Source organism: Pseudochaenichthys georgianus, chromosome 19, assembly GCF_902827115.2.
Source record: "Pseudochaenichthys georgianus chromosome 19, fPseGeo1.2, whole genome shotgun sequence".
NCBI classification, from domain to species: Eukaryota; Metazoa; Chordata; class Actinopteri; order Perciformes; family Channichthyidae; genus Pseudochaenichthys; species Pseudochaenichthys georgianus.
In genome coordinates this window covers 20,231,097-20,242,919 of record NC_047521.1, presented here as the reverse complement: position 1 = coordinate 20,242,919, position 11,823 = coordinate 20,231,097, and the positions used below count along the sequence as shown (strand labels likewise).

Sequence of the window (11,823 nt, the reverse complement as noted above, 5' to 3'; positions counted from 1 at the left end):
AAAGCTATTCCACATTAGAAACATTCATAACACCAAATACAATCAGTTACCATTGGGTTTAGCTCCATAGCCTTTGTTGGCTCCAGCTCCGGCACCAGCTCCATAACCTTGGGTCATACAAAACATTACATAAATATGGCATCCCACTGAAAAATACAACATTATTGTATATGAGGTACATTTACAACACTTGAACTATAAATGCGATCATTTACCATTGGGTCTAGCTCCATATCCATTGGGAACAGCTCCATTTCCATAACCTATGATTAAACAAATAATTACAAAAACCATCTATAATCATATCTAACTTGTTCTTTTAACGTGAACGTTTAGGATACCTTGCTGGGGTCTCATTGCAGCTCCATATCCTGAAACACATTCAAGAAAGCATTCGATTTCATATTCTTGAATAGATTTATAAAAAGTATTTGATATCATAAATACATTTAGAAAATAATTGACAGTCTTACCGTTGGGTTTGGCGCCATTCCCATTTGGAATATTACCATTACCTTAAAGAAAAAAGAAAAACAGAGTTATGTGGAAATTCACAGATTCTCAGATTTCAAGTCTTTATTTTCTAAAACAAATATATGGTAATGTTTTCCTATTTAACAGCTGCACAACTATTCCTTCAAAAATGGTGTCATAACGTGGTGCAAGAGATCGATATTGGTTAAAATATTCTTTATATGTCATTGAACTTGCCAGCTCCGCCACAGGGGTTTCCATAACATTAATAGTTAAAAAAAAACTAATTTAAATTGAATAGTTAAGATGATGATAATAATAATAATAATAATAATTGGAGGCCTGTCTGTTCTTTTATAGGTGTTATATACTATATTATTGGATATTATTTATAGGTTTACCATTGGGTTTTGCACCTTGTCCATTGGGCACACCACCTGCAGCTCCATAGCCTGAGATTGACAATTAACAAAAAGGCTTCAGAGGAGTAACATGTAATCCAAAACATTAAAATAACCAAATTCACTAATATATCATTTTCATTCAACACGTGTGACAGTCATACCTTGCTTTGGCCCCTTCATTCCTCGGTTTCCATACCGAGGTCCCAAACCGGTGCCCCCATAACCGCCATTGTAGCCTATAAAAACAGGAAACATATATATTAAAAGAGCATTTAAGTTGTATTCTTCAAGCTGTAAGTCATGTCAAAATGCCCTGACTTATGATGAATGACTCACCTCCCATGGGTTGAGCTCCATAACCATTGCCGCCATATCCTGGAAGAACAAATAAAGACATTGTTACAGGTGTATTAGGTAGTAACTTCAGTTCTGTGAGGAGGCCTTCACTCACCTTGGTTCCTGGCAAGCTGAGGCACTCCCATCCCTCTGGACGCTCCTTGACCTTAAACCACACATGTATCATTAAAGTAAATATTACAATAACTTGGAAAACAAGGCAGCAGAAGATGAGTTACCTGCGCCATAAGTGGGTCGTCCATATGCTTTCATAGCTTTAATTCCAGCTCCCCCCTGCCCTGTTAAATGGAGACATACTTAAGTTACGTAAACAGACAAACTTGTTTTATACTGCCAAAACTCCTTTCTTAACCAATCCCTACCATTTGGTATTCCTCCATTGCCGTTTGATGGTACAGCTCCGGCTCCTTGACCTAAAGGACGATAATATTCAAAGATTAGATTTATTTCATTCATTTATTTACCTAAATATGTGCTTTAAAGTTCACTTCTGGCAGACATTACCATTGGTTTTAGCCCCGTTTCCATTTGGTACACCAGCTCCACCAGCATAGCCTGGCAAAAAAGAGAGATTTAATACATCTATGATACACAGACAGAGTTTAAGACCAACCAACAATCATTTCACCAGATAGAATCATCAACATCCAATCAATAGATAGTTATTAAAATACTGTGGGAGCTTCCTTACCATTGCCTTTTGTTCCATATCCTTTATTTGCAGCAGCAGCGCCATTGCCTACAAGTGGTTAAAACACAAAAACTCAAAGAAAAGACAATTCTAATACACATATTTATTCGATGGCCAATTAGTTTGCCATGACTGGGTTTTACACAAGGTCAGTGTCGTTCCGTTTCAGAAAGGTTGTTGTGCTATGAATCATTAGAAACATTACATAGAGGACTCATTACATGTGATGCACATTTGCAATTATCTTTGTAGTGAATGTATTAATCAGAAAAATTATATATAATCCATGATTAAATATAAGTTTCAGCCCTTAATGGAAGTGTATCTGATTTCAAATCTACATCACATTTTATTCTAAACATATATATAAAATATAAATAGTTTTCCATGAATTTATATTGTCATTTGTAACTTAATAAATAAAATTATTAATGGTCACTCACCATTGGGTTTAGCTCCATTCCCTCCAGCAGCAGCACCATAACCTAAAGCCAATTAAAGACACCAACACTAAGAGATTCATTTCGAAATGTTGCACAATAGTAGAATGACCTCAAACAGATAATCTACAGTTCAATACATAATGTGTCAAGTACTCTAAATTCAGCAACGGTCTGTCGACAGGAAATATTGAAACAGGACTTACCGGTGTAAGGACCTCTGTTTCCATTTGGTGCTCCATAACCTGCAGATTAAAGACAGTTTAGTGTAGTTACATCTCAGCGTGTATGATTTCTCCCCAAAAACATTTCAGCCACTATTCTTGTGATACCAGCAATTCAAGCTGACAAGATGTCACAGTATTACATACTATTTCCATGTCTTCTTTTAATATACTGTATTTTTTCATTAATATGTATGTATATCATGTAAATGTTTCAATTATCATAACACTAGACGTGTGTTTGCAAGTATAGATAAAGGTTATATCTACAATACCATTTCCTTTAGTTGGTTGTCCGCCGTTTCCACGAGCTTGTGCACCATAACCTGCCACAGAAAGAGATTTAAAATGTAACAGTGCTGTTGTTTAGCATATTTGTGTGTGTAAGTGTGTTTTAGTGTTTGTTTCATACCATTGCCTTTAATTGGTTGTCCATTATTGGGGCCAGCTTGTGCGCCATAGCCTGCCGAAGAACACAATAAAACATTTAACAGGGATTTTGTTCAGTGAATTTACTCTGTTCTATTTCGTATATGGCTTCGCCCTCTAAGGCTATCGCTATTGGGTTTACCCTTCTGCGCCACACTTGTAGTCCACGCCCACCCGCTAGGTGGGCCCCACCCTCGGGCCACCTTCCGGTATAAATAGGGAGGTTGCCCGGTGATCTGCTCCCTCTTTTCTTCAGCAACCAGCAGTTTACTGAAGCACGAGAAAGCAACAGCATGAGCAATAAAGAGTGTGTCCAGCCCTTCGTGCAATACAGGCTACATTATGAGCTATGATTTGCATCCGATATGCGCAGCCTGTCTGGGGCCAGAGCACGCGGACGCGGCTCTCAGCCAGCAGGTCGCATGTCCTCATTGTGTGCGTCTTCCTTCATCCGACAGGAAGCAAAGGGCGGACGCCCTAGCTGCTGCGGGTGAGGAAGACGTCTGGGGTGGGCAGGTGCCCATCCAGGACAGCCTGTTTATGGAGGCGAGTGGGGGGCAGGAGTCGGACGACTCCTTCCCCGCCTCCCTCCAGGGCTCGCCATGCAGCTCTCCCCTTCCCCCTCTTCCCCGGACGGGGGAGACGGGGTCGGAACTAGAGTCAGAGGTGGCGGTCGAGCACGTGGTCCCCTTCTCCGTGGCCACGGCGCTACCGGCATTGGGAGGCATCATGCTGGAGCTGCCGGAAATAATCGGCAAGGCATCAGCATGTAGAGGTCTCCCCGTTCCACGAGTACGGGAGAGGGTGGCTCTGGACGACATGGTGGGCGTGTTTTCCCGGGTGCAGACGGGCAGGAGTGATCCGATCTGGCCGCGCTTCCCCGCCATTAGGCGGTATCAGGAAGGTGCAGCGGCGAACCCGAGGAGCTTGAGGGCTCCGGTGGCCTCCTTTGTCCCCTTCACCAAGGTGGAGGGTTTCACAGATGAGGTTTTCCCAACCACCCCCGCTCTGGAACCGAGCTTAACGGCATTTTTCCGGGTAAGACAGGCCAACTTGGTCGCCGGACGGCACCCTATGTTGGCCTACCCCAAGGACCAGTATGTCGCCCGCCAGGCTGACCGGGCGCACCAGTGTGCGTTCCAGGCGTCAGCAGCGGCAAACAACATCGCTTTGCTGACCAACTCGGTGGTGACGTTGGTCGAGCGATCCACCACCGTGGCTCCAGAGGAGTCGGAGGAGATCGCTAAGGCGGCCAGCACGGCGCTCACGCTGTGCGCAGCCGTGGCGGTGTCCCAGGCGAGGATTACGGCATGGATGACACAGATCCAGCGTCACCTCTGGTTACAGCAGGCAGCGGTCACAGAGCCAGCCAGGAAGGTCTTACTGGACGCTCCGATCAGCTCGGACGGGCTGTTCGGGCCCCAGTTCCTGGCCATGGTTGATTCCATGAAGGCGGCTTCGGAGCAGGCAGAGGACATCCGCCAGCACATCGGCTGGCTCCAGCCAGCGGTGAAGCAGCAGCGACACCAGCGGCAGCAGCAGCAGCCAACCCGGCCACAGTGGCAGACGGACAGACACCAGCAGCAACAGCAACCCAGGCGTCAGAATCGTCCGTCAGCGGCGGCTGGGGCACCGACCCGCACCTCCAGGGCACCGACCTGCACCTCCAGGGCACCGTCCCGCAACGACGGGCCCCCACCAGAGAGGGGGGGTAAGAAGGGAGTGAGGTACTCCCGTTCGGCGTCTATCCACGAGAGCCGCCGAAAAAACAAAGCCGACCTTGACGGTTTGGGGGGGGGAGTGTGATCGAAATAAAAGTTGTTTATTTCCCAACATGTGGTCTGAGTCTTCAGTTACAAATGTGTGTCACATATCCCCCACCCTGGGAGCTGCCTATGACCTGTCGGTTAATAGCCAGCCGGGTTCGGTACAAAAGCCTGCGCTATTTAATCTATCGATTAATAAGCTGCGGAGCACAATAATTACACCAACTGCCTCCAATCTGATCATTAGTAGGCGGCATGGTTCGCGACAGATTTCTGATGGTTATGACTCTTCGGTTATTAAACCACAGACCTCGCGGCATTCTTCTGTCCAAGATACGCCACCTACACACGGTCATAATAAGCCCATGAGAGCAGTGTTAACGCCTCATGTGGATATTACTGCACACACCTCCATCCATCCTCTGAGCGTGTACACGTCTCATGATGCGAGGCGGAGTGATACGCAGCATGTGGAGGCGTCCGCACAGCCCTTTCGCTCTAGGCCCACCTTGGGTTGCCTCACGGGCAGCGGCGGCGAGGGCTTTGGAGTGGCTCGTCGTCATGACAACCACAACACATCTCGAACACTGTCAGAGTGTTTCTTGGCGTGGCAGCGCCTGTGTTTGATGGACGGATGGATGCACAGGCTGATCAGCAGAGGGTACACCCTGCAGTTCGCCTCCACCCCCCCACAGTTCAACGGGATACAGGTGACATGCCTAACATCCCGAGAACAGTATCTTGCGCTCCAAGCAGAGCTACGGGAACTCCTGTTGAAAGAGGCTATTTCCAGGGTTCCCCAGGAGGAAGAAAATCAGGGGTATTACTCCCGCTATTTTCTTATCCCGAAAAAGACAGGGGGAATGAGACCCATCCTCGACCTGTCAGTTTTCAACGAGGCAATAATGAAAAGACCTTTTCACATGCTGACGGTCAAAAAGGTGCTAGAGTGTGTTCACCAGGGAGATTGGTTCACCTCTATAGACCTGAAGGATGCTTTCTTCCATGTGCCCATCATTCCGAAACACAGGAAATTCCTGAGGTTTTCGTTCCAGGGAATAGCGTACCAGTACAACCGTCTGCCATTCGGCTATTCCCTGGCTCCTCGTACTTTTTCAAAGTGTGTAGAGACGGCGCTACGGCCGCTACACAGAGGAGGAATGAGAGTACTTTTTACCTGGACGACCTGCTGCTGCTGGCTCGCTCCAGGGAGGAAGCGGCTTTACAGAAGGTACAACTCATATCGCATCTGTCAAAGCTGGGTTTCATGATCAACTGGAAAAAGAGCTGTCCTGTTCCAGCCCAGAGTATTGTTTACCTGGGGGTGGAATTGAACTCAGCCCGCATGAGAGCACGACTCTCACGGCAGAGAGTGGAAACGCTGACAGCTCTCCTTCAACGTGTCATACCCCGCAGCGTGGTGACGTCACTCTCCGTGATGCGGCTGCTCGGCATGATGGCAGCAGGTCACGTGGTGATGCCCCTGGATCTCCTACACATGAGGAGACTGCAGAGGTGGTTCATCAGCCTGCGCATCGACCCCATACGACAGAAGATGCGCATGGTGGTCATCCCTCTGTCCGTGGGTTCAGACTTAACATACTGGAAAAGTCCCCACGTCCTGTCAGAGGGGGTTCCCCTGGGCAGAGTTACGTCACACATCTCGGTGTTCACAGACGCATCTCTCTCAGGGTGGGGAGGAACGTGCATGTCGCAGGCAGTGGGAGGACAGTGGCCGGCTCACATGTCTTTCCACATAAACGTGCTGGAATTGATCTCCGTGCGGAGAGTAATTCAGCATTTTGCCCCGTTGCTGCGGAATCAGCATGTGTTGATTCGCACAGACAACAAAGCCGCGGCGGCCTACATCAATCGCCAGGGGGGTGTACGCTCAGTGCAGCTCCAGATCAACAGCCAGACGGCTGTTGATCTGGGCGCGCGCACACGTGCTCTCCATCAGAGCACTGTATGTGCCTGGAGAGCTGAACAGGGAGAGGGGCAGACCTCATGTCCAGAGGTCCTCGCCAGGGGGACTGGAGCCTCCATCCCGAACTGATTGCCCAGGTTTGGGGCCGGTTCGGGAAAGCGGAGGCGGATCTGTTCGCCGCACGCGGGAACGCGCAATGCGAGCTCTGGTTCTCCCTGTCAGCACGGGAACACCCACCCCTGGGGGTGGACGCGTTCGCACATCGGCCATGGCCCAGACTGCTGTACGCCTTCCCACCAGTCCCGCTGATTCCTCGGTTCCTGGACCGAGTGCAGGAAGAGCGGCTGTCAGTGATCCCGATAGCCCCGGAACGCACGGGAGCTTCCTGGTTTCCATGCCTACAGCGTACGCTGTCAGGCAGGCCGTGGGAGATTCCGTGGCGGGGGGACGCTCTCTCACAGGTGGAGGGAGCGATCTGCAGTCACCCAGTGATAGGCCAGCCCTTATGGGCATGGCCCCTGAGTGGGAACACTTAGAGAGCTGGGGTCTCTCTCAAGATGTTGTACGCACCATTCAGGGAGCCAGGGCCGCGTCTACCAGAGCGTCCTACACAGCCAAGTGGGCAGCGTTCCAGCGTTGGTGTGTAGGGAGAAGCCTGGACCCCATTACGTGCCCCCTGCCTCACGTGCTGTCATTCCTCCAGCTGTTGTTGGACAGGAATTTGGCGTTCAGCACAATCAAGGTGTATGCGGCTGCCATATCATCTTGTCACGCGGGTTTCGGAACAGGGACGTTGTTCAGTCACCCCCTGACGAAACGGTTTCTGCAAGGGGTACGAAGACTCAGACCGGTGTCACACGCACGGGCGCCTCAGTGGGATTTGGCTTTGGTGTTACGAGCACTATGCAAAGCCCCATTTGAACCTTTAGAGGAGGTTCCCCTCAACATGTTATCAGCCAAAGTAGTACTGCTTTTGGCTCTAACATCGGCGAAAAGGGTGAGTGATTTATCCGCTCTCTCTGTGGCCCCGTCATGCCTCCGGATCCAGGGGGATGGCAGTTTGGCTGTGTTACGTCCTAACCCAGCCTTTATGCCAAAGGTCATCACTAGCTCTTTTAGATCAAGAGTGATCACCTTGGATGGGTTTTTTCCGCCTCCTCATAAATCGGAGGAAGAAGCCACATCTCATCTCCTCTGCCCGGTGCGCGCGCTGGCCTGCTATGTGGCGCGCACAGCGCTCTATCGGGCAACCTCTGTCTACACAACGGCTGTCACACTGGCTGTGTGAGGCGGTCTCACAGGCGTATGTCTCATCTGGGGTGGAGCCCCGGAGAATATCAAAGTGCACTCAACCAGAGGAATTTCCTCCTCCACGCCGTTGAGCGGAGGAATGTCAGTGGAAGATATTTGCACGGCTGCATCTTGGTCTTCCCCCTGTTCATTTATTCAATTTTATTTGAGGGATGTTTCCATTTCCTCTATGACGCACCCTGTACTGGGTGTCCTGTCAGAGTGAGTGACGTCAGGGAGCCAGCTGAGCGCCTCTCTCCTGCCTCTCGGCACACAGAGAGCGGCCTTTTCCCCTCGTAGGAGAGGGATGTTCCCCTTCCTCTAATACACTTCGTACGAAGTGTCTGATTAGAGTGAGTAACGTCAGGGATCCAGCTGAGCGCTCTCCTACCTGGCTGGCGCAGAGAGAGCGGCTGTTCCCCCTCTATGATCGCAGGATAAGGTGGGACCTTCGTCTCTACTTCTCACAGCGGTCGGTATGTATTGTTCCCAGCCTTCACCCCGTCAGGAAAACAGGTATGTTTGCTATGTTCCAGGGACGGGGAGGTGCCATTACGCATGGCACAACAGGCAGGGATGTATTATTGAGCAGGTGTGTCTGTGCTTCTAGTGCTGGACGGACCCAGTGGGGCGCAGACTACATCATGCTTCGCCCTTAACCCAATAGCGATAGCCTTAGAGGGCGAAGCCATATACGAAATAGACCTGAGGTTACCTACTGTAACCCAGCTTCTATGAGTATTGGCGCAGCCCTCTAAGTGCCGGGCCCCACTGGCTCTACGAATAGCTGAAGAAAAGTTATATGGTATGGGAGCAGATCACCGGGTAACCTCCCTATTTATACCGGAAGGTGGCCCGAGGGTGGTGCCCACCTAGCGGTGGGCGTGGACTACAAGTGTTTTCAGTACTGCGCGGGGGCGCAGAGGGATAACCCAATAGCGATAGCCTTAGAGGGCTGCGCCAATACTCATAGAAGCTGGGTTACAGTTAGGTAACCTCAGTGTGTGTGTGTGTGTGTGTGTGTGTGTGTGTGTGTGTGTGTGTGTGTGTGTGTGTGTGTGTGTGTGTGTGTGTGTGTGTGTGTGTGTGTGTGTGTGTGTGTGTGTGTGTGTGTGTGTGTGTGTGTTTCATACCATTGCCTTTAACTTGTTGTCCATTGGTAGGGCCAGCTTGAACACCATATCCTTCAAAAAGATCACAGTGAGACTATAATAGCAAATATTCAATAAGTTACACTGGGACAAATTGTAAAGTAGAGGAAAACTAATTGAGAGATGTGTTACAACTACCATTAGATTGTCCTCCATTTCCATTGGGTAGGACTGCTGGATTTCCTACTGAATTAAAATCAATACATTAAGAGATCGGAGAAGAGTCAATGGAAGACACAGAGCAAAAAACAACTTTGACATCCACTTTTTTAGCCTAAGAGTTAAACAGTAGATTGGGGGTAAAATAGGTGACAATCTTGCATTTCCAGCTAAATGTCTTTTTTAAATTTGTAATCGTAGTACATACCTTGTGGGTTGCCACCTTGTCCATTTGTCGCACCAGCTTTTGCTCCATAACCTGACAACAAAAAGGGGGGGGGGGAATAAGCAAAATATCCTTAAACAAGTTCTAAAAGAGGTATAAATGACAGTATTTTATTTCAATAAACTAAAAATACCTATTTAACAGAACTTACCTTTATTTCCTCCTCCATTTGTGCTACCAGCCGCAGCACCATAGCCTGAAATATATGAGATGTTTGATGATAAAAAGTTAGAACAAGGTATATATATTTGCACTTTATGTTGTGAAACACATTTACCATTAGATTTAGCTCTATTTGTACTTGCAACTGCATTTGGAAAATGTCTATAATCACATTAATCTGTCGTGCAGATGTATGTGCGTATGCATCACTAACCTATGCCTTTTGTGGGGTATCCACCGTATCCATGTTGTGCACCCATTGGCTGACCCACACCTAAAAAAAAAAACATTGTTTATAAATAAAATAATCCTCAGGACGGAAGATTTCATGGCTGGAGATATTGGCTGTTATTTACCTTTCGATGGCATCAGCATTCGTCCCAGAGCTCCACCATTCTGAGGTACATTTCCTAGAACAAACATGACACGTGTGAACAAACGTTTCAGCTTAAGTGGAAATCCCACTCAATAAATAATTTGTATGCATTTTATAAAGAGACAAGTGTACAGAGTGTAATGACTTTACCATTAGTTTGTAGCCCATGTCCATTTGGTACTCCAGATTGAGCACCATAACCTTAAACACAAGACATTCGATGTTAAACTATATCAGGTTAATATTGTATAAAAACGGGAGAAGACAAACATTTAGCTTTGGAAAAACATCCACTCCTTTGTTCATAAATTGAAGGAAGAAAGAATAACCTCCTGGAGGACTTGGCTTTTTTTAAAAAGTGAAACATAAGGTTCAGCCCGTTCAGCCCCCCTCCAGACCCAAACACTTTTCGTAAAGTCACTTAATGAATTTTCCCCTCAGATTGTAATAAAGGAATCCAGTCTGAGGTTGAGTTAATATTCCGATGCAGATTTTTGGGACGGACCAGCCTCGGCTCTACAGAAGTCAATGGAGCGACTGTGTACAAGCAGTAAAACCATTATTTCCCTCCTCACAGATGGATGTTATATTTAGACTGCTGCTGCCACCGAAGCCCAGCTGCCTTTGATTTCACAAACTGAGGCCGATGGTAAAGAGAAACGAATATGGCTGCTTCGCATCGTCACAAGAACATTTGGGAGAGGGCCGAGGAAAGGAAAGAGCTACATAGCGAGCATTGCTAAGATTTCAGTTTAACATGATCGTTTGAAATGTGACAGGCAAACCTCAGCGCCCGAAAGACATTCGTCTCATCTTTTCATCTCCTCGGGATGAAGCAAGTTGTACGGTTTCACTGTACGAGACTGAAGCATGCAGCGGGGCCGCATTTGAACACTTTTACGCTTCGGGTCTTTCTAGAATGCAATTTTTTTTTACAATATGCAAACTGTACATAGATACTTTCTTTGTAGCTTGTTTTCCAAACACATTATCAATCAACCATTTGCTAGTTTCTCACCTGGTCCATTCTGGGAGTTAAATGCTCCATTATTGCAAAATTAAGTTCTGATAAAGATTGAATATTATTTACCAACAGAAGAAAACACATATTTGAAAACAGCAAACAGCAATGGTGCAAAATACAGTTGGAACCGTCTAAATCCGACAGCACAAAAATAACAGGATTTATCAATATGACACTGTCATGAAATGAACTGCAATGGCCGATTTTAGTTGCAAGAGTAAATGAGCAAGGACACACATCATCTCACTCATGTGGTCCTTCAGAGGGCTTCCTGTTCGACTTCTGGCTTAAGCACAGAGGAAGACTTTTGTTGCAATAGTAGATATTATCATCATCATCCTTGACCAAATTCCAGCTTATAAATCACAAGTCAAGTGTTTCACTCCCGTCTTCAACAGACCAGACACAAAACCAACCGGAGTGACTCTGCACAACACAGGACACACATCACCTCCCTATAATAAACTAATGATTTTTTCTTATGGATTATGATTCCTTAAAGGTTTAAACTGGCCCATTTGACTTTGAAACATCAAGCTAACTTTCCAAATGTCTTCTCCCCATTTTGTTTTCAGTCGGTTGCTCGTTTAGTTGTGTGCCTTCATTTGTGTTTAAAAAAATTATTTTACATTACCGTTTACTCCATTTCATTCCCCCTATTGTGTTGCATTTTGTTTTAAGCAATATTATTGAATATTTTTTAATTATAGAACAATAGTGCAA

General features: G+C 47.1%; 1 protein-coding gene across 1 annotated transcript; it reads right to left on the bottom strand.

Annotated features, from left to right (window-relative positions):
• Positions 1 to 42: 42 nt before the first annotated feature.
• LOC139435803 (uncharacterized) lies at positions 43 to 9,945 on the bottom strand. Its single transcript, XM_071206737.1, has 21 exons — positions 9,915 to 9,945; positions 9,690 to 9,734; positions 9,521 to 9,571; positions 9,292 to 9,336; positions 9,136 to 9,186; positions 3,003 to 3,053; positions 2,866 to 2,916; positions 2,573 to 2,611; positions 2,370 to 2,411; positions 1,927 to 1,974; positions 1,740 to 1,790; positions 1,598 to 1,648; positions 1,454 to 1,508; positions 1,330 to 1,380; positions 1,215 to 1,253; positions 1,040 to 1,114; positions 876 to 926; positions 474 to 515; positions 342 to 371; positions 216 to 263; positions 43 to 107 (listed from the first exon to the last, which is right to left on the bottom strand). Exons 2-21 carry the CDS (start codon positions 9,729 to 9,731, stop codon positions 43 to 45), a joined length of 978 nt encoding a protein of 325 aa, XP_071062838.1. The 5' UTR covers positions 9,732 to 9,734; positions 9,915 to 9,945.
• Positions 9,946 to 11,823: the final 1,878 nt, after the last annotated feature.